We start from the raw sequence: 21,868 nt of genomic DNA, 5'->3' as shown, positions 1-21,868 counted from the left end.
AAAGTTGAATTATTGCTGTGTTGAAAAGGAGTGGGCCACTATCTGGTATATACTGTATACAGGTATATGGTACAGTATATCCCAAAATTGGGGATTCAGTTCTACGAGGTATGTCCAACATTTAACTCATTTTGTACACAGTGGATCCCTGCACATTAACAATTCAGCATTCACAGCCCTACAAACTTGCAGATTTTTTTTGGTCAATATATGAGTTTTCATTTTTTCTTTAAAATGGGCCAGTTTTCCCATCTCATTCACCCTGAGTGGGTAATAATTTCTAAATGTAGAATGTACAGCACACTTGTACCACTCAAAAAAAAAAAGCCAACAATTATTTACATATTTTTATCTCTTTGTGCTTCGCTGATAATGTTTTTCATCAAGTGTTAAGATTTCACATTTTGTAAGGTGGTTGCTGAACGCTGCGATGCTTTTGCTGCGATATGCAAAGTGAAGCTTATTTGTTCAGGACCACCAGTGATTGATTGGCTCATGTTGGATCAGTGAGTGGATTATGTAGACGCAGCTTGGAGAAACGCCTTCTCCGACAGATATCAGGATGATCCAGCAGCCTGCAGAGCAGGGGAGCCTCTTACTACTGCTATCTGCTTCAGATTGAGCTGGAGGTGGCCCCACAACAGAAGTAAGCGTAGTTTGTCACGAGAGCCTGTAACTCAGATTCATCTGTTCCATCAATCATCATTATCATTCATTTGTAGTGAGCATCTATACATTTTATTATTTAAAAATGTGTGTAATAAGTGTGTGAGGCATATTTACAACTGAAACCTGGATTGTGCATTTAGCTAGTGAACAATGGCAATTGAAGAGAGAGGGTTCTGGAGCTGAATCAAATCAAATGTTGATCCGAAATCAGAGGAGAACATCAACGTCAAGCTAGTGGGAGATTTTGGAAGGGTAGCAGTGAGATGTGTGTCAAAAATTTACATTTTTTTGGGTGTATCAATTACTTGTGGATTTTCACCATTTGGTGGTATGCAAGGAACGTAACCCACGCAAAAAGCGTGGATCAGCCCGAACACACTGCCATATGGTCCAAGGTATTGTTTGTGATAAGTGTTCCATAACTGTGTTCCTAACTGAAAAGGTGTTGAAATGTATGAATGTTCAAATGGAGCATGAATGTCTAAATTTGTTGAATGAAGGTAGAAATGAGTGGAAGTGTAGAAAGAATTGGAAAACGGAAGAACGGTAGTAGAGTGTAGAATGAATGTAAAAATTTGTAGTCTATGCAGAATTGTGCTGAAATGTAAAATGAACAGAGGAAGCATTTGAATGACTTAAAGAATGCTGGCAAAGCTAACATTAGCATTCTAGCACCTAGCATGACAGTGCCAGGTGTTTATATTAGTTTCTACCCATGAAAATAGCAAAAACTGCTAGTATGCTAATGTTAGCATGCCAACACCTAGTACGATAGTGCCAAGTGTATACACACACACACACACACACACACACACACACACACACACCCACGTAGCTACCCATGAAAAGTGCAAAAAATCATAGTATGCTAACGTTAGCATGCTAGCAATGCTAACATGAGAATGATAACACCTAACATGACAGTGCGAAGTGTTTATATAAGTTTCTACCCATGAAATTAGCAAAAACTGCTGGTAAATTGAAATGTTTGTGCTGTGGCTAATTGCACGACTGTCCTGACTTTGCTGAATGAGTTCATGTTGGAATGAGGTGAATGGGTTGATAAATGTGGAAGTAGTAGCAGGTAACTAGTTTTTACAGAAAAGTGGAATTTGGGGGAAAATTTTGAATTTTCGTTTAATCGAATGAGCATATTTTAGCAAGAATGTCCTGAATTAGTTGATTGGTTTGATGGGTTGAGAAATGTGGAAGTCTTAGGAGTCTTTAGATCAAAGGCATTTAGAGATCCAGAGGAAAAATGTGGGAATTTTTTAATGACAAAATGTGAATTTGGGGAAAAATTTTGAATTTTTGTTCAGTATAGATATTGAAAGCCTGAATGTCTTCAATGTTAGTAGTAGCAGCAGCAGCAGGTAATTAGTTTTACCGAAAAGGGTGAATTTTGGGAAAATGTTGAATTTTTGTTCAGTATAAATATTGGGAGTCTAAATGTCGTGAACGTGTTGAACAGTTTAATGTTGGAATGGCTTGATTCGGTTGAGTAATTGAATCGGTCGTCCATTGGAGGAAGCCCATTGAAAGAAAGCAGCATTAGGAAAAATTTTGAATTTTCGTTCTGTGGCTCATAGCATGATTGTCCTGACTTTGTTGGTTTGATGTTGGAATGAGGTGAAACGGATGAGAAATGTGGAAATAGTACCGTCTTCATAAAAGGTAACTAAATATTTGGTATATGTTGAAAAATGTGGCCTGTGGAAGTGGCCGAAAAACAAGACGAAATAAAAAGAAGAAAGTGGTGCAGAATTTTGTAAGTATGAATGCCTTTGAATGCAGTCACACAATGGAAAGGCCAGAAAGGCAAAGAAAAAAGCATGTTAGTTCCAAAAACACATTTCTCGCTGTCATACACAAGATGAACTATTGTCTTAATTAAACTCTAGTCAGCCATGACCTCTGTTCTTAGGCTCTGTTCCAGCATGGGAGTTATGTGGAAGTATATCTCACCTTTTTCTCCAGAACAGCGTAGCCTGCATCAGCACTGGCAGATTCTCTGCGATCTGTGGAACCGGCCGAAGTGGAAGAGGAGACAGAGCGCATGTTCTCCTTATGTCTGTTCAGAGTCTTGGCCCATCGCTCCATATCTTTGGCAATCTATTAACACAAGACCAACAGAGGGGGAGCAATTTAGGTGCATGCAATCAAACTCTAGGTGTTCATGAATCATGTGCATTAAGACGAGAATGTATTTACATAAAAAGGGAAGACAACATGAATTTCTCTTTTTAATATTAATTGTGAGAAAGGGTACCTGTACCTGCTGAGCAGTTTTACTCTTGGGTTTATCTTTTTTCTCCTTGCTTCCATGGTTAGCAAACACTGAGTCAACTTGTGCTGCACAATCACCAGTGAGAGCACCTTCTGTGTTCGACTGGCCAGAAGGTGCAGGAACGTATGTGTGCTTCTCTCCCTCCCAGTACATGAAATGCTGAGTGTGAGGGTTGTAATAGTACTGGGAAAGGAGGCATAAAACACAATAGCACTGTATTAACTTCTGGCTCAGATACCTTAAAATTTACTGTAGTCTGTACCTGTGAGTTTGGGTCATAATAGAGTCCAGTCAGTGGGTCGTAATAGTAGCCAGAACTTTCATCATAATGGTATGTAGATACATCTGGTAAAGCTAAAGCACAAAAAGGATGGGATACGTCAACATTGCATTTGCAGATAAACGGAAACATGACTAGGTCAAGTTCAGACTTGCAGAGCACATAAACCTTACGATATTGCTGGAGCTCATGTTCAGTGCCTGGTGTTGCAGGCTGGCTGGGACCAGCTGCTTGTGGTTTTCCAACTATTTCAACCTGTAAAAACACAAAACACAATTACGACAGAGCTGAGGTAATGCAATAACATGGCAATGGTAGACAGGCAAATGGTACTTGGCTGGCTGGTGTGGTGGAAGCTGTTTTGGTGACAGCAGCTAGAGTATGTTGAGGAGGCTGCTGCACAAGAGCTACGCCAGATGCCACCGCCTTAGCTGGAATCGCTGCAGCTGCAGTTCATGCATACAAATATTGAAGGAATACGTTCAAGTCAAATGAATACAATCACAGAACATATGGGAAACATCTCAGCAAGTGATATCAACCTGGAGTAGTTCCTCCTGTATAACCCCCCATCAGGGTTTTTCCTGGATTCGGCAATGTTGAAACCCTGGAGTCTGTCTGGACTTTAAAATGTAGCCCATCTGGCACAGAGTAATCATTCCCCCCCTGATTGTATGTTACGGCCGCTCGCTGCTGATACATCTCACTATATTCTGTGCTCTGCCCTCCAACTGAACCATTTTGTGCAGTCTGAGAATGAAAAACACAGCACAAACACGTGACAATACCACATAATGTTAAACCACCTGCTTTACAGGTGGCTGGAGGACAATTTCAGGTGCCAGGTGAACAAAGTCATGCCTGGAAAAGGTACATTTGAGTTAAAGTATAATTGCTAATGTGTACTTAAAACTGAGTTATTGTTTTCACTGAGGGTGAAATAAAAGCTATGTTGTTGTGCTGGAAGGTCTGCTTTAAGTTACCTGTGTGACAGCCCATTGTGCTGCAGCAATTGCTGTGCTGGCCACAGTAGCAGCAGTCACTTTACTGCTGTCTGTGAGAAACACATCTCTTGGGGGTGGGGAGTGGGGGTGGAGAGACACATTTCAAACAAAAATTATTGTGGTGAAGGAAAAGATAAGTCTCTTTGTTAAGAGAATGATTTTTACTTAAGCTATCCGCTTTAAGATATTGTTGTTCTACAAGCCTTTAACACTGTTTCGATATGAATCCTGCACTAAGGGAGCCCAATAGTGCATCCAACATGCCTCACTCAAGACTGTACATTCAGCAATATTTTTTAACAGGCCCATTTACTGTATATATCTTGCTCTGTAAACTGCATCCACTATTTGAACTTGTGCAATGTGTCTGCAATATTTTTTACATTGCTTGTATTGCTACCACCATAAGCCTTACCGTTTGGAACCTTTGGCAAACTCCACCACAACAACCTTCCCATCAACAGACAGAGGTGGTTGGAGAGCCTGCAAGATCTGTAGCAGCTGGGATGCCTCCTAGTGACAAAACAGTAAATTCTGTGAGTAAAAGGGTGTCCCTTCAAATGTTTAATTTCTGCCTATAATGCTTCTAACCACAATGGTGGTGAGCTGCAGAAAAGCAAATCCCCTGTTGAGGTGTGTGTGCTTGTCCTTGATGAGGCGAATGTTGGAGGGCGACAGAGTGGCAAATGAAGCCAAAGAAGATAAAATGGCATCCACTGATGTGTGCGGTCCAAGGTTTCGGAGTATCAGAGCTGGTGTTGAGGAAAAGATAATTTTAGTTATTGTTCTGAGAATAAAATGCATTAGTTCAACTTTCAGATAACAACCAGCCAACATAGGGTCATTGAGAACAAAACTTGATTTGTAACAGTGGTCTTTTCTGTAAGCCATATAACTCACTGTCATTGGCAACATCTGCCTGCTGCGCAACTTGGCCTGGGAGGACGGAAAGACTAGAGCAGTGAAAGGGTGCTGGAAGGGGCAGCAAGCCTTGAGCTCCCTCCTTTTTAAGACCATGACCAAAATCTTTTTGCAACTGGGGCAACTTTAGTTCAGCCTCTGAAAAAGAATACATCCTTGAGCATGTCCTATTTTGTATAGGAGACAACGCAAATGTGTTCATCTTTACCTGATTTGGGTGCACTGCATTTAAAGCACCTTTCCCTCCTCTTAAAGTTTTGTACACCACACTGAAAAGTTAAAACATTTATTAAAAGAAAAGCCACTACTGTGACTAAAACAAATGTGTGCCATTGTATCCGAACTCCACCTTGTTGCAAAGCCAGTCCTCATTGGCTCGTGGTTTAGGGTTGCTGTAGTGCATCGACACTCGTTGTCCCAGAATCAACAGCACACCCTGAAAGAAGAAGTAGAGAAAGGGGGGGGAACAGTGGATGACTATCAGCAATAATTAGGCCACACACATCAGAGTAAGGCCTCATCTCAGCGATGAGTGAATTAGGGGGACCAGAGAGAGAAAGAAAGAAACTAGAACTGAGTCTGAAAGACAGAGGACAAACGAGAATAGGAACCTTCAGCTTTAAGAAAGATTGTGAGTTGATGTCCTTCTGTGTATTTATTGCACTGTGCCCCCCCCCCTTAAGGGGAAATCTCCTCACAGTATTGTAGACATCACCTCTCCCTTGCACCATCTTCATTTTCTACACAAAAACTATGTGTTGACCATGTCATAATGGTACGTGATCTAGTTGAAGAAGTATTTCGGTATACTGTACATACAATCCCATTCCACACATAGTATTTTACACTTAGAAGAGAAAGTAAGAATATAAATAGTACTAGTATAATTTATGTTTTACAAGTGTAACCCACCAACTTGTCGATTTTTTTTTTTTTACAGTAAATTATTAAGATAATGTAATTATTACTTACCTGTCACAAAAGATTCTTCTTGAGCAAATGACATGCTACAATTTAACGTAAAGCAGGCGTGATTTGACAGTTTGTCTTGCCCATTGCGTATAGGTATACAATGTGTGTGTGATGTGTGTTAGGGAGAGTGACCTGGTTGGTCTCCATCCAGCAGGTGGCCTCCTGTATGAGATTAAACTCGACGAAGGCGAATCCTCGGCTCTGACCTGGACACCGCCCAGCGCCATGGTTACCGAATAACAACAACAACAACATAACAACAACGCAGTGAGGGGTTAGTGCTTTGTGTACAGAGGAGAGAGAGACCCTGTATCAGCACTAGTAAAAATGAACAACCACTCTCCTTTGGAATTTAGAAACTTAACAGCAAGGAGAGCCACTTTTAAGACGCTGCACAGTGAGGAGGATGCAAGGTTTTTCAGTGGGGGTCAAGAAAAAGAGGGAGAGGGAGGGGGACTCCTACTCACACCTCAATTTAAGACTAATCCAGGTGTCAACACAAAAAACACAGTGCAGTCATGTGCCAACCTGTTGATATAGTTTCCATTTTATGGTTTACATTATTAACTGACAACATCCACATACTTATAATAGAGGGTATGTTACAGAGATTGTTAGTGGCCAAGCTAGTCAAATTGTTTTAGTAAGCAAGTGTGATTTGTCCAAAAAACTAGATAAGAAAGCGTGGGAAAGACAGTAGTGTGGATGCCTGTGTGGCTGAGTCAGATAACACACTGCATAGCGGTAGTTGCAGAACCTAGATTTTAGCACTTGTAAACACCACTACAATAGCACACACGGTCACAGTGACCATCAGCTACTTTATTATCAGGTGATCCATTAAGTTTGTGAGCTTTGTTCATGTACTCAGTCACACAGATATGGCAAATTAATGATGAGAGATGACGGAAAAAGAAAAATAAGTAATATGGATAAAAACTATAACTTATTGCAAGCTTGACTTGCACAAATGGTGAGATACTCCTGTGTCATGTGTGGATGTTTTTATTGTATGTGTCATAGTGTGATGACAAAGACCTACAAAAATAAATAAGAATATGCACTCAGTGAGAGTTTTTGAACAAACTATGTTGACTTCATTCCCCTCTGCTGTCTGAGGGACTACCTGAGATTACCTGAGCTCCTCTCGCCAAGTCTCATTTAGCTTCACTTCTTACCAGTGCACATTATAATTCTCCCATAATTTATATTTTGGATTTTATTACATGTAAAACAATTGGCTTTTATTGATTTGATTTATTGGATTTTATGAAATTGGGAAGGTATTTTTCCTGCTATAAAAATGTAAAGGGAGAATAAGCACATAGCATTAGCTTAATATTAAAATAAGAAATCAAAGCTGTTGTATGTCATGGAGAGTGGCTGCTTTGAGAGCACCAACTTTGAAATGTACGAGCATTATCCCAATCATAACATCATTGTGCCTGCAAATTGCTGATCGTCTTTCTGAGACTGCTTTTGTGTGTGCACGTGCTACGGAAATATACGTGAATACCAGCAAGCTATGAGTGACCAGTGATCTTAATTGGGCTGAACGACAATTTACGCCAATTTTTATGCCGTAACTCGTACTTGTGAAAAGTAGGCACTTTTTTTTCTGAAACCACTATTAATAACATAAACTACCCGGTGGCTGTGTTCTTATATTTGTTCGTTGAAAAAAATGTAATCTTGAGCCGGTGACATACAGCAACTTTAAGATTGGATGGCAATAGAAGAGTCTGAAAATCCAAAAAGTGGAAATGGACAAGTTCTCACCTGATGATTTGTTCCTCATGAGCCGAACCTCCCTAGGCTGGATCCCCTGTTCCTGAAGTCTTGCCCGGATCTATAGACATTTCCATCAAACATGAGTGCACCAACACAACTGTTCATAATCGCATCACAATGTAGGAAAACACAATAAAAGGCAACAAACAACATTCACAAACCTCATTTGCAGTGGCATTGGGTGGTAGCATGCGAAGCATTATAATGTTGCTGGGCTTTTGATTGTAGTCCATATCAGCACGGTAATCCTGGTCCCTTTGCTCCAACTCCTCTTGAGACAAATCAGGCTCAGAACTACAACCATGCTCCTCTGGCTTAGCTGGAAACACCTGTATATATAATTGACAAATTAGCAATAAATGTAATGAACAAATGAAGTAGGGGGTTAAAAGCTCCAGCTGTAGTCTGGCTTACCTTTCTCATCCTTGCTACATAGGACAATCTGTGCTCCTCTTTGTGCGTACGTATGTTGTGCTCCATCTGTAGACGGGTACCACCACAACCCCAGTTGCCTTCTCTACTCCCTAAATGTAGGATAGAGTTGTCAGCAGAGCCTCTACCGTATTTCCCACTTCGCATTCCCTCTGGGGACCCTGGATGACCTGGTAGGGTGTCTGGAGATGTTTCATTGTGAATATAGGGTCTGTCCTCATCTATTCTGGTAATACAGTCTGCTTCTGCAGCCTCCTCGTCATGGCCATAACGGTAGTCCATGTCCCGAAAGTTGAGGTCATTATGGCTGTTGCAATATCGACCCATGCGATCACCTCGCCCACCCCTGAACAAAGATGACACCTTACTTGTATGGCAAATGACCTCCTCTGAAGAAAAATTATCTGAAAACATAACTCACCTCCCCTCAGTGTCCATACTGATCCACTGACGCTATTCTGAGTCCCAGCATAAATACCCTGAAAACAATTGTTTTCAATCAAAAGTCGAAACAGACATTCTCGTGAACGACTTTTCAAAATTATGCGTATAAATACGTATGGTTCCAGACATTTTCCGTGTCCACTGCATTATAATTTAGATGTTACAGACTTAGAGAACTTTGAATCGCGGTCCCTGCTTAACCACGCCTATGATTAATAAAGGACAAATGATTTATAACGGCAAGGGTGCAAGTTAACCGTCTATCATTATGATTAACACAAAAGACCAATAACCCTTCAACAAGCGTATTCAACAATGACGTGTGGCGGTCATGTTAGCCTAAAGGCTAGCTACCCTGAACAATACTGGCAAGTTCTTCCCAGCGGTTGTCAGTCCTTGACATAACAACATACATGACAATGATGGGAACACTTACCAGCTTCTCATGCAGCCGACATTCGCCAAGTTAACACTGTCGCCAAAATCAAGTTAATGTTTTTATTTCGAGCGACGAGAATAAAATGGCCACAGTAGGGTACCATTTGAGTGGGCGGGAGCAATGCGTTACTCTGGTCTGATTGGACAACAGTTACACTGATGATTGGGCAAAAGAAAAGCGATTGAGCTGCCACATCACGGATACAGAAGTAGGAGGGGGCTCTTAGGTCATGCTGGTGTTTCCATTTTCAGAGGTCCAAATGCATGGGGGTTTCTGTTGAATCAGCAATTCAAACAAATTGAAAAACTGAATTACATAAAACACGCCTTTTTCAACAGAATACCCTAATACCAGCTTTATTTGGGGAAACAAAATAAATCCAGAAATCCCAAAGTCACAGGACAAAAAAATCAAACAAAACACCTGGCTTCCCAGCCTCCAATGAATTAAATGACACTATGGTTACAAAATCAGCTAATCGTGAAATATCAGGATTAAATTGTTAAAACAAAGAAAATGATATTACAATAGTAACAATCATTAAGAATGCTGAAGAGATTTGAGTCAAAGGCAAACAAAATACACATTAAAATGTCCTTACAAGGCCATGTGAGACAAACAGTACATCATGAACATTATAGTAATAAACTCATCTACTAGAAATAATATTCAAAATTTTCAACTACACTACCGAATATTTGAACCACTGATTAAAAAAAAATCAAATCTCTTGCACACATACAAAGGTCCTAAAAGTCACAAGTTAATTAACCTGATTGTGCCTCTACCTATACGGTCTTCCATAAAGTGGAGGTTTCTATGTCACTCTGAGAAGCTGTTAATTTTATTACCAGCCTGTGCCAAACGACATGGCTATTGGGGTAACTTTGGCATGGACACAAGTGGTTTAGATAGGTGTCACAGAACACCTTTCCATGAACACAGTACATAGACACAAATGTTAATACACAGCCATAAAATGTACACACATTCACTGCATGCAGGCCTGCACTGGAGAAAACAAAGCACCATATGGCTGCACTCATACACTTCTCTATAGTTATCAGTATGGGAAAAATATCTCATAAAATCTGATTTGGGCATCCCCCTGCATAGCGCCCGAGTCAGAACATAGCCCTGATGAAGGCAAGCCACAAACAGAGGCAAAGTGTTGAAAAGTTTGTAACTACAAATGACAAACAACGTCTCATTGAAGTTATGTACTCATTCCTCCCATCTTACTCAGTCCGATTACTGCTCTCAAGGCACTACATGTCGGCGATACTGTGTAATAAGAAAAACACTTAGACATCATCTCAGTTAATAACATTATAATCTTATATTTATCACTTATTTACCGGTGAGATGTGTCCATTGTCTATACCTTTGTCCCCATTACTATCTTGGCACATGTGAACCCCCAATTAATGTATTTAACTTTAAATCCACCCCCGTCTGACCTTTACACATTCTTAATGGACCTAAGTTAAATGTTAAGTTAAATGGTATATACAGACCAGTGATCAGAGTTTCAATGCCTTTTAAATTGTTTCAGATCTGTTTGAGTTTGCTGTTGTGCAATGGGCGATCACAAATTGAGTGTCCATATGTTTGTTAGGCCCTCCCCAGCTCTCCTCCCTTAGATCAAATTCTCAATGCAAGCTTTCCGTATGCACTTGAGGGCAGCTTCCCATTATGCCACAACCTATAGCAGAAGGCAGGTAGACTTCTTGCCACGTTTTTTGGCTTGCAACGCTGCTCGAGTTGCCATCTCAAAAACTTCCCGCACACCATCTTTGGTTTTGGCAGAGCACTCCTGGTAGCCATAGGCATTGATGCGGCTTGACATCTCTTTGCCATCTTCATATCTAACTGGCTCCTGTAAAACATTTCAACAAGACTGTTTACATTTTGACCATTAAAACAATACATAATGTTGTGAAATGCCAGACCTGTTTCATTTTGGCAAGCTCCCGTCTGGTGTGCTCATCATTACGCAGATCTTTTTTATTACCCACCAGGATGATGGGAACATTTGGACAGAAGTGTTTCACTTCAGGCGTCCACTTTTCTGGAATGTTCTCTGCAGTGAATTGATCAGCCATTAGCACCATATGCTGCATTAATGTTGCAACTGAAAGTATTCAGGGTGTGAGTGTTGCACAAACCGTACCTAAACTGTCGGGGCTGTCAACTGAGAAACACATGAGAATAACATCTGTGTCAGGGTAGGAGAGAGGCCTTAGTCTGTCGTAGTCTTCCTGACCTGCTGTATCCCAGAGTGCGAGTTCTACCTGAAAGGAGAGGGAGAGCATTGCATGGTGTACTTTTAGCATCGAAAAAACAATATGAAGCAGAAACGTTTAATAAATCTCATAGAAAAGACAGATAAACAGATAAACTAATTCTGGTAGAAACAACCAATGAAATACAACAAACTGCATTGAGTATATAGATTCAAATAAGATAAATAAAGTAAATAAAATCATGCACAAAATACATATTTGGGGCTCTACATGCTTTGCATTTTAAATTCATTAACCACATTAAATCACTTGGGACCTTATTTTCTCTAACCATTACAAGTCTACTGTATACAAAAAACCTTTGCCTGACATAGCCAGTTGTTTTGTGTCTCACCTGTTTGCTGTCCACTTCAATGTCTGCCACGTAGTTTTCAAACACAGTGGGGACGTAGACCTCTGGAAACTGGTCTTTACTGAAGACGATGAGCAGACAAGTCTTCCCACATGCACCATCTCCAACAATGACCAACTTTTTCCTAATCGCAGCCATCTACAGACAAGAATTCAAGGGAAGTTTAGGTACATGGCAAAACTTTCTATAGTGTTAAACAATAGTCTATGTATATGTGTGTAGTTTATTCCAACTAGAAAAGACTTTTGCGACAATGCTGTTGATAATCTTTCCGTGATTTACTGTATTGACCGAATACAAAAAGGGTCTCTAGAGATTAATAAGTGCAAATCAACATGCCACTGCCTGCGCCGTCCGCCAGTGCGTGTATCCGTAGAGCACTCCGCCCCATATGCACGCACGGAGGAGAGCAGATCAAAGAGACAGCGTTTCCGATGCATTTTCACTTATACATTAGTGATTTCCAGTGTTGTCACAAGATCTCACGAGATAAAACGTGACAAGATTCTCGTTCAGAAAAAAACTGTCTCGGGGGCACTAAGCCTGGGACGACAATAGATAAATTAATTAATCACATAATAAATGAATGAACTCTGTGTTTCTCCAATGAGCTGTGGTGGTGGGCTGCAGCCACTATGTCGTGCCGCTGCTGCGTTTGCATTGTTTTTTTTTTTATTATGACAAATTATTATGACTTATTTATGACTTAACTTATTTATTTAATGTTATTCAACAACCTGTAGAACATGAACCGAGAACATTGCAAAATTGTTAATTCAATGGCAAAGTTGCTGGGAGCACCTAAACTGAGTCTAAAATGTCAAGCCTCCTTTTGTTACCTGACCTATTAGCACCCTGCACTGTGGGCACCCTTGGTCACTCTCCGGCCACCCCACTGGCCATCTAGACATTCAGGCATCAACTTATTGCCAACCCTATGTGAGTAATGGTCTCACCTTGGCTACACCAATGAAAAATTTCTGACTCCGCCACTGCTCGCAAAGGAAGTGCTGCTCTAACCGCTGCTCGTTTACACTAGGGACCGTCAATAAATTACTATTACGCTGAAGAGAGTTTGTTAATTAAAAATAATAAGAAATAAAAATAAAAAGTCATATATTCTAAAACACACCACAAATTGATCTATAACCATGTCAGGTGATTAGTCCAACCCTAAAAGGTAGTTTGCACTGCCATTTTTTCCAATTTAATCTTTTATTGGATTAGGGACCTGACTCACAGAGGTTTGTTACAAACGCCAAAAAATATTGTTGGTCATGCTGTGCAACAAAAAAAAAGGAAATTTAGCAATACTTTGGTTGCATTATTTTTAATGCTTTGAAGAGCTATTTTCATAACCATATTCAATTCCAAAAATTCATGTTTGGAACAAAAGCTTATTAGAAAAAAGAAAAGGATCTGTACTGGATAGGATCAGCAAGACTATAAAAAAAATCGAATCGGATCGGATCAGAAGCCAAAAAATGTGGATCGGGACATCCCGAGTAGATTGCAATATACAGTATTGTCTTTTTTTCATTGTATTTTTAAAATATGGTCTCGTCCTCGTGTATCGTCTCATCTCGTGAACTCATCCCTCATAATTTCTGCATCCTCTGTGCAGTAAGTGGTCAGCATGTTGGCCACACAGTCAGGAGATAGGGAAAACCTGGGTTCGAATCTCCGCGTGGGCATCTCTGTGTGGAGTTTGCATGTTCTCCCCGTGCGTGTGTGGGTTTTCTCCGGGTACTCCGGTTTCCTCCCACATTGCAAAAACAATACATGTCATGTTAATTGGCGACTCTAAAATTGTCCATAGGTATGCCCTTGCGACCAGTCCAGAGTGTACCCCGCCTCTCGCCCGAAGTCAGCTGGCTCCACCCCGCGACCTTAATTAGGATAAGCGGCATCGAAAATGGATGGATGGGCTTGAAAAAGAGGGGTTATCTTGTAGTATTATATCACTGCAGTGGAAAGGCTTCCCAGTATGATCCAGTGTAATTCTACAGCACTTACAAACAAACACTGTTTACTCAAAACCATCCTGACACTGTCAATATTATTATTCTTGGAAAAACATTGATGTGATTACTGGACCTCATTACACTGCGTAAATGTACCTGATGTTGTGTCGAGCATGTGTTCTCAGTGATGAAAAGAAGGTCAAAGGCCGCAGAGATGGCATAATAAGTATGTTGCCCATAATATCAGTCCAGCAGACATACTTAACACCGTGTAATGGATCGCTTAAAAGTCGAAATGTACATCAGATAAGGCCAACCATTGCCTCCATGGTCCTGCTTATAACAAAATACCAGCTGTTTTGGTGACGACTGACAACTTTTTACTGTCAGGTGCTAACCGTAGACAGACATCTCTAATAATTACTGCCTAAAAACAAGAGTCTGGGTGCTGGTAGGTTTCACACGAACGGTTCAGCTCAGTATTCCTAACAGACGAAAACACGGGGTAAACGTAGAGCCCATAAGCATTTCCGTGCGGCGCCCGGGTCTTAAAAGTGTAATATGCTGGGCCTGTCAACCCAGCTAACGTTAGCAAGGGAGGCTAATGGGGTTTTCCCTTGGTTTATATAACTGTCATTCCAAGTCTACATTGCGACAATGCACAGAATTAAATCACCCCAGCATCTTTATATTTAAGCTATCAACACAAGACTCCTAAATAAAGTTATAAAGCAGTCGTTGAAAAGAGAGTTACCGCTTTATGCTCCCGTGTCCGCCTTTCTGCTATTCCTTACCAACCGATTTAACTCCGCCCATCACTGAAGCGCATGCGCAGGTGGGCGTCATTTTACGGTAACATTACTGACGCTCTGACATGAATGTAGTTCTTTATTTTCACCTATTATTACAAAATAGTCCGCAAAGCAAATACAGTGGCGTGGTATCCTCCTGAGAAAATAAAAGTTATTTTATTTTGTTAAATAATGGTCTTGGATTAAAACAATATGCCACAATAGTTTTTTTTGTCAGACAATGTTTTATTTTTGTATGTATGTTTTTTGCCTTGGACAATTATAACTAGTGCCAAAAGAATCATTCTTTCTCATGGGAAGGTGTGATTGAATTATCTGTAAAGGGGTAGGAGGATATAAATAAACCTCTTCCTACTCATTTCCTATTGAACAGTGCAAATGTTATGATGTGATGTTCCTTTAATGTAACTTGTTAAGCACGTCTATAACAAATAAACCATATCATGCCATTGTTTTTTCTGCTGTTTTGATGAGGAACATGACAGCGTAAAGCACTTTATAGCACTACATATTTAATATTGTAACAAACTATGTTTTATTAGTTACTAAAAGCTTACATTATCATTCTGAGACCCACCGTTGTGATTTTAGTAAGGGATCGTTTCACAGCCTGTGTAACATATGGAATCCAGTATACATTCAGACAGAAGTAAAAACATTCATCTTTGTATACAGGTATAGTTACATGAAACAATTATATGTCAGATATGTATGTTCAAGTTGCCATGATGGCTAAATAAAAGATCTACCAATGCTTAAACATACGGTGGCCGAGAAGTGCAAAACACGTTAACAAAAAGCAAAAAAAAATTACAATTACACCACCCCGAAGGGAAATGTACCAAATCCCAGAGGTCTAGGAAGTGGTAACGTTTAGACCAATCAGAGGAGTTGGTACATTGCTTTTCCAGTTAATGTTGGTGGCCGAGAAGTACAAAACACTTTAACAAAAACTAAAGCAAATTACAATTGTACCACACGAATCAGAAGCGATAGCATTTGGAGTTGTGGCGGTTGCTAATGGAGGACATTGGCATCGAGTTTTGCAGCACACACTTGAGCTGCTTGATGCGATTTTGTTGCACATGTGTCCGGTCACTGGAGTTGGTCAACGTTACTTACCAGACGGAAGGAACAGATGTACTACAGGAGTCTATCAAATATTATAACAGGGTATAACAAAGGTACAATCTCCTTCTGGGTGGTCTAATTGTAGTTAGTTTTGCACTTTTCAGCTACAAACTTTAACCGGAAAAGGAATATACCAACTCCCCAGAACTGATTGGTCCAAAAGTTATCACTTCCACTCTAGGATTTGGTACATTCCCCTTCCGCGTGGTATAACTGTAATTTGTTTTGCTTTTTCTTAATGTGTTTTACACTTCTCGGCCACCGTGCAAACATATAAACGAACATTAATTAAAAGAGTAATTCCTTCATACTTTACATTTATTTACATGCACATTCACCAAACTGTGGCACAAAGATTAAAAAAAATGACAGTTACTATGTAACAATTGTTCCATGACATCAAGATATGAGATGGTTAGGATGATCACTAATAAGTCCTGCCAATCAAATTACTTACTTATTAAGAGCTTTGCTTCAAGTACATTCTGAGAACAAGGACATAATAAAGACTCTTAAGGCGACCGGGCACCTGAGCTGTTTTTGATAAAATCACCTCTTCACAGCCTGCTTTCCGCTTTTTTAGAGCACATATTTGTGTTGCACTTCCTTGGGATTGAAAATGTTCATAAATGCCAGCATGGCTGCACTGTGTTTGTTTCTATGGTCACTGGAGGTAAAGTTTCTGTGATTGGCTGTCTTCCTTAGCCAGTCTGAAGTCTTAGTTCCTTTTATTGGCAGTGTTGTTGCTGCGTTGGTAGAATAACACATAAGCTTGATTGGTCTGAAGCTGGTTCTCAGAAACGGGTGTCACACTGTGGGTAGATTGAGGGTAAGTATCAGAATGTGCTGCCGTTTGAAGTCAAAATGTGTCAATTCAGATGCACAAGTGCGTGTAGTTTTGAGTAAGGGCTTTTAAAACCTTTCAAATAGGCTACATGCAGTGCACTTGATCAAATAAAATGTTGAAACTGCAGTCTCACCTTGAGTCATTGTAGTAACACCATCCATTCTCATCTGAACAGCAGGCTGTGTAGTGACCCATGTTTACAGTCCCCACGTGGTTACATATTGCATATAAATTATACAGAACCGGACCTGCAGGGAAATACAAAGACACATACATTTATTCCTTCTTCATTTGAGCCAGAAAATCTAAAAGAGATCAGATTACAAAATACAGTGGGATTAAGATTAATAGTTCAACAATATACTGTGGTGAAATCCACTTATAACAACTATCTAAATTTAAAAATCTTTTCTCTGCTCAAAATGAACGAGATGACAGTAACACACGGTACCAGACCTACACATAGTCATGAATGGAAACACGCTAGAAAGAAATCTTACCGCAGTCTACCGGGCCGTAGGGTCCAAGATCTAGGTCGGTGAGTGGGAAGGACACATAAACAGTGCTTTTACTGATAGACCACCGTGATGTTGTGAAACGATTCAGATCTAATTGACAGTGTTAAGTTTCATAGTGATGGTTCTTCATGTAAGTAATTTTACAGTACTTAGAATTATGCAAGGATACGGATCACAATAACATGGGGAAACCTCTGGACGGACAGTCGCTTTGTGCTCTCTGTATGCCTGTTACACCTCTCGCACATCTAAAACACATGAATAGATACACATGTACAGGATTTACAAATGCACAAAGTGAGTTGCAAAGAAGCACATGTTATTACTGTGTTACATTAAAAACAAGGATAACCCTAAATCCGAGAAGTAACTTTTGGAGTTTTAGAATTGAAATTCTTTATCATTCTGCATTATCTATGAAATTAACTCTACATGAAACTTGGCTATAACTTTATCGGCAACACAAGTGAGTACACCTCACAGTGAACTTGTCCAAATTGTTGTCAGACTGTCAGTATTTAGTGCAAGCAGCATTGTTATCTAACACTACCTTAATCCTCTTGGGCATGGAATACACCAGAGGTCCGCAGATTGTTACCTGTCCATTCTTCCATGGCATCACAGAGATGGTGGATGTTATACACCTTCTACTTGAAGATGGCCCACAGGTTCTCAAATGGGTTTAGATGTGGATGCATACTCGGCCAGTGCATCACATTCACGTTCAGCTTCGTCAGCAAGGCACTTGTCATCTTGGAGGTGCATTTGGGCTCATTATGTTGGAAATCCGCCATGTACAGTAGCCCAGTTTCTCAGGGGAGGTGATCATGCTGCTTCACAGAGTTGTACATGTTGGAATTCATGCTTCCCTCAATGAACCATAGCTCCCCAGTGCAAGTGTAACGGATGCCAGCTGGTGCGGCTGTGCGACAGTACGTTGGTAAACATCACTCCTTGACACCTTAAGAAATGGGCTGGACAAGAAGTTGACAGCCCGGTGCTTTTAGCTCGTTTATAGTGCTGCTCGATGTAACTCTCGTTTAGTGGGGATGCGTGGACCGGGATTCGAGTCCTGGCATGTGCAGGGCCGGACTGTGCGGGTGGCCACTGTTGCAGTGGGAGCACCTGTGCAGCCCCAGACTTTAATGCTACCACGACCATGCTTGACTAGAGGAAAGACTCAGTTTTCTTGGGAGATACATGTTACCAGCGTTATTTAAACAATAATAACTGCACATTGACTTATTTTCAGAGGACCGACAATCTATACCGCTAAGAAATATCCAAGTTTCATTTTGATAGTATTGTCCCAAGAGAAAATATACCATAACAACAATGGTTGCTGAAATGTGAGGTGTGTAATCACTTTGTGACATTCTGTATATATTGATATATTGGGTTAGTATGTATATTTTCAGTAAGAAAATGTGTGTGGATTGCAGATCGTCCTGCCAGGTCTAGGTAACCCACTTACTATCTTACTATGAAGACCGACTGCAGTCACACGTGCAGAATGAGGCTTGGCTTTCTTAATGAAGTAATCAGGGATGTCTCAGATGTGTGATAGTCACCCGTCACGCCTACACACACCTCCATGCACATTCACGTCCAGTGACTGAATGATGAAACAATGCTGAAACTCTTGGATCACAATGAGTTTCTACATTTATTTCAAGCCCAAGGTCAATATTCACAATCGACTGTAATTTATAATGCAATGCCACGTGAGAGGTTAAAGGTCATTATTTGCATATAAGTGGCTCATCAGCATTGAATCGTTCAATAATTGCTAATTATTGCTTTTGAATTCTCCAGGTTGCTTTTGAATACTCACAGGTGAATTCTCCTTGTCCAGCCTCTCCTCCTGAGAAAAGAGGTCCAGGCACTCCTTCAGTGTCACCTCTCCAGCAGAGCACCGCTTTGGGATGGGCAGCGACAGGTCGCAGAAGACATCAAACGTGTTGGAGTAGTGGGAGCACACAGAGCAGTGCAGCGAGCTCAACAGCTGGCCTGAGAACAAATCTGCCAGGACAGCGAAGGGTGTTAGCTGTTGCTTACATCAAGAAGGGAAATATGACAGCATTGTGCTCCTTACCAACTATCTTGCTGTCTTCTCTCTCCAAGTGTGTCTTCCACTTGGCAGCCGCCTCTTCAGAGATCCTGACGAGCATTGTAAGGTAAAGGAAAGTAGGTAAATAAGAAATCATGGTAAGGCTATGAGTTTTAGAAGTTTTTCACATCAACACACACCTAAATCTGGCATATTTTTGCTCAGAGTCCTTCAGTGTTCGTCTAATGTAGGGTTTGCGATTGATTTCAGTGTGCAGCTTGTCCAAAAGGAACCTGAGAAACTCCTGGGCGTCCTGTTGACTGCAATACACAAATATGTTATAAACACAGAGCAAGAGGCCTCATTCAAATGACAAGCATTCATAATACCCAATGAATATGAATTTTATCCCGAAGATGGACTATTCATTCATCACAGCTCAACTGTAGCCTATCCCAGCTGACTTCAGCTGAGACGCAGGGTACACCCTGGACTGGTCGCCAGCCAATCGCAGAGCACATATAGACAAACAATCATTCATACTCACATTCACACTTATGGACAATTCAGAGCCTCCAATACCCTAACATGCAAATTTTTGGAATGTGGGAGGATGCCACAATACCCGGAGAAAAATCACACACACATGGGAAAAAATGAACTGTTCACTGAGAAATGTAAGTACACTAAGATGTTAAAAAAAACAGATTTCAAGTAGGGTCACACTAATGTACCAAATTGCGTAATCAAACACAATGAACACATTGCCTGAGGTAAATATGCTGTCACAAGGGGCGCTGTCAGGAATTCTAGACCCCATGAAAAAAATCACATTGGAAGGTGTGAATTTGGAATAAAACACATACTTTATAGTCTCACCTATAGCCACTGAAGTAAGGCACGGCATCTTTGAAAATATTGTAAAACTGTCTTGGATTTACAACCATGTCCTCTTCTTTTGCATCCCAAAGGCCAGACAATACCTGAGAGAAGGCTGAGAGGGAACATAATGACATAAAAATAGATACAGGGAGGAGAAAGGTACTTACCTTCAGTAAGCCTTGCTTCCTCTTTGGAGAACCTTTCATGTCTGTAGCACCTTAGGAGGCAGTAGTCCCTCAGGCCACGTGTATGAGACAAACACTGGACTATTGCATTCAAGAAACACTAGAAAGGGGGGAGTGCACATGCTTACCCAAAATAATGTTCAAGTTGATTTACTATTTAGGACAAATCTTCACATACTGTGTTCCTGATGTTCCTAAGGCCAGCCCTTCCACTTCCTAAAGCGAGTTGTTCTTTCTTAAAAAAAATAAAACAGAACAAAAGAATGTGACCAATCACGCTTGTTTGTCTCACATGTGCGTCACATTGTGATTTTGCCTCAACACTGCCGTGTCACTGGGTCTATTTATGTACACGCTAGGAGAGACTTAGCCTTCTTATCTCATTAGCAAAACAAGAAAGTCTAAATGGAGGTCAGTCGAAAGCATTCATCCTATTAGAGACCAAGGAGTGCTGACAGGTGCTTCTATTTTATTTTATTGGTTTGGTTGAAAGGCACATTGTACATGAAATAGTATTGCTGCAAATGCATCAGAATTAGCCAAAAGGCTATTTTTCATCTGTTGTCCTTTAAACATTTGCACGTTGATGTGTGGACTCTTTGCAGGATGATACTGTCATGCAGTTACTTAAACAGTGGGAGCAAAGGGAAGGAAGCAACGGAAGCTAGTATGCATTACAGTTGCACGTGTTGTGTGGTGCGCACCTCATTGTCAGCCACCAGAAGAAGACCCATCAGGGATGTGTAAAGGACAGACTGAGAGATATCAGCTGTGTCTCTCTGCAGGCAGTTGTGGGACACCAGGTTTCGACACAAGGCCTTGCAAGAACCCTCTTCGTTGACGCCGCCGGCTCCAGGCATCTTGACTAACAAGGCTCTCAGGCAGGGAGCTTGTTCTTTCACATGCAGGGTAAAGGTGATATTGTAAATGGGAATGTGGTACTAGCTCATAAGCCTCGTCTCAGACAGGAAGTCTTCCCTTTTTAATGAATCAAGGACAGCAGGGTATTAACCCGTCTTTATAGAGAAATGCAGCTGGAAAAACACCATTAATTTCAAAATTAGGTGAATATATATTCTGAAATAAGTCCAGTTTATCTATTGTGACTAAAGATTTTTTCTCGTAATGAAATATTGCAAAGCAAGTTGATCAGGCTGAGGGAAATGTCAGTAAATCACAAGACACTGACTAATACAATCAATTTTGTGAGCTGTATTCGGAATAAAACATTATGGCACGCTATTACACTATATTGTTAGCCTGAAACAAAGTAGTTTGGACTCACCTGATCACTTGCCCAAGCTTATCTGTGAACAAAGTGTCCTGCCAACCTAACTGCTCCCATCACCTGCTGAGCTGTTAAAAATGCATAGAGGGGATGTCTACTGTTTCACCGTGTGTACGGGCTAGAAATGAAAGTCTACCTCCGTGTCCTGCCCCGTCACTGGTGTCCAAGGAAAGAGCCAGAAAGAAAGAGGGAGGGATGGAGAGAGAGGGAGGATAATCACCTCTAATCTTTTCTCACTCTCATTATTGTTGGCTACTAAGACCGTGCACCTTTGTGTACTCGTACTTCAACAAA

The 21,868-nt window shown here is 40.7% G+C and overlaps 3 protein-coding genes across 4 annotated transcripts in view; all 3 read right to left on the bottom strand.

Annotated features, from left to right (window-relative positions):
• Window positions 1-9,371, bottom strand: part of rbm10 (RNA binding motif protein 10) — an 11,479-nt gene extending 2,108 nt beyond the window's left edge. Inside the window, exons 1-19 of one of the 2 annotated variants that reach the window (XM_054785829.1) lie at window positions 9,237-9,364; window positions 8,778-8,835; window positions 8,527-8,702; window positions 8,339-8,448; window positions 8,086-8,253; window positions 7,913-7,982; window positions 6,266-6,339; window positions 5,511-5,597; window positions 5,370-5,430; window positions 5,141-5,299; window positions 4,832-4,992; window positions 4,656-4,753; window positions 4,220-4,307; window positions 3,779-3,986; window positions 3,570-3,682; window positions 3,410-3,491; window positions 3,219-3,310; window positions 2,945-3,139; window positions 2,635-2,781 (exon numbers count right to left, since the gene is read on the bottom strand). In XM_054785829.1, coding sequence (XP_054641804.1) covers window positions 2,635-2,781; window positions 2,945-3,139; window positions 3,219-3,310; window positions 3,410-3,491; window positions 3,570-3,682; window positions 3,779-3,986; window positions 4,220-4,307; window positions 4,656-4,753; window positions 4,832-4,992; window positions 5,141-5,299; window positions 5,370-5,430; window positions 5,511-5,597; window positions 6,266-6,339; window positions 7,913-7,982; window positions 8,086-8,253; window positions 8,339-8,448; window positions 8,527-8,702; window positions 8,778-8,794 — 2,106 coding nt within the window. In that variant the 5' untranslated portion in view covers window positions 8,795-8,835; window positions 9,237-9,364. Of the gene's footprint in view, window positions 1-2,634; window positions 2,782-2,944; window positions 3,140-3,218; window positions 3,311-3,409; window positions 3,492-3,569; window positions 3,683-3,778; window positions 3,987-4,219; window positions 4,308-4,655; window positions 4,754-4,831; window positions 4,993-5,140; window positions 5,300-5,369; window positions 5,431-5,510; window positions 5,598-6,265; window positions 6,340-7,912; window positions 7,983-8,085; window positions 8,254-8,338; window positions 8,449-8,526; window positions 8,703-8,777; window positions 8,836-9,236 lie in introns of both variants that reach the window. The other variant, XM_054785913.1, reaches the window with a different exon arrangement.
• Window positions 9,372-9,582: 211 nt separating this feature from the next.
• LOC129189255 (rho-related GTP-binding protein RhoA-C-like) lies at window positions 9,583-14,754 on the bottom strand. The gene is made up of 5 exons (XM_054790806.1): window positions 14,616-14,754; window positions 11,880-12,035; window positions 11,413-11,533; window positions 11,192-11,322; window positions 9,583-11,118 (listed from the first exon to the last, which is right to left on the bottom strand). Exons 2-5 carry the CDS (start codon window positions 12,033-12,035, stop codon window positions 10,945-10,947), a joined length of 582 nt encoding a protein of 193 aa, XP_054646781.1. The 5' UTR covers window positions 14,616-14,754; the 3' UTR covers window positions 9,583-10,944.
• A 115-nt stretch (window positions 14,755-14,869) lies between these two features.
• usp21 (ubiquitin specific peptidase 21) lies at window positions 14,870-21,739 on the bottom strand. The gene is made up of 12 exons (XM_054788541.1): window positions 21,572-21,739; window positions 20,991-21,181; window positions 20,465-20,521; window positions 20,269-20,386; window positions 20,099-20,213; window positions 19,420-19,539; window positions 19,265-19,329; window positions 19,004-19,191; window positions 17,339-17,417; window positions 17,152-17,259; window positions 16,785-16,899; window positions 14,870-16,616 (listed from the first exon to the last, which is right to left on the bottom strand). Exons 2-12 carry the CDS (start codon window positions 21,144-21,146, stop codon window positions 16,523-16,525), a joined length of 1,215 nt encoding a protein of 404 aa, XP_054644516.1. The 5' UTR covers window positions 21,147-21,181; window positions 21,572-21,739; the 3' UTR covers window positions 14,870-16,522.
• Window positions 21,740-21,868: the final 129 nt, after the last annotated feature.

Source organism: Dunckerocampus dactyliophorus, chromosome 1 (genome assembly GCF_027744805.1).
Source record: "Dunckerocampus dactyliophorus isolate RoL2022-P2 chromosome 1, RoL_Ddac_1.1, whole genome shotgun sequence".
Classification (NCBI taxonomy): Eukaryota; Metazoa; Chordata; class Actinopteri; order Syngnathiformes; family Syngnathidae; genus Dunckerocampus; species Dunckerocampus dactyliophorus.
This window is presented reverse-complemented; position numbering and strand designations above follow the sequence as displayed.

What these genes read in the sequence shown, in the direction of transcription:
- usp21 (XM_054788541.1), bottom strand. Translation starts at nt 21,146, where the DNA reads ATGCCTGGAGCCGGCGGCGTCAACGAAGAGGGTTCTTGCAAGGCCTTG. An exon ending in TTAGGAACATCAGGAACACA is followed by an intron (nt 20,387 to 20,464) that starts GTATGTGAAGAT and finishes CCCCCTTTCTAG; the next exon opens with TGTTTCTTGAATGCAATAGT. An exon ending in TGGACAAGGAGAATTCACCT is followed by an intron (nt 17,418 to 19,003) that starts GTGAGTATTCAA and finishes CATGTGTTTTAG; the next exon opens with ATGTGCGAGAGGTGTAACAG.
- LOC129189255 (XM_054790806.1), bottom strand. Translation starts at nt 12,035, where the DNA reads ATGGCTGCGATTAGGAAAAAGTTGGTCATTGTTGGAGATGGTGCATGT. An exon ending in TTGAAGTGGACAGCAAACAG is followed by an intron (nt 11,534 to 11,879) that starts GTGAGACACAAA and finishes CTCTCCTTTCAG; the next exon opens with GTAGAACTCGCACTCTGGGA. An exon ending in AGCTTGCCAAAATGAAACAG is followed by an intron (nt 11,119 to 11,191) that starts GTCTGGCATTTC and finishes AATGTTTTACAG; the next exon opens with GAGCCAGTTAGATATGAAGA.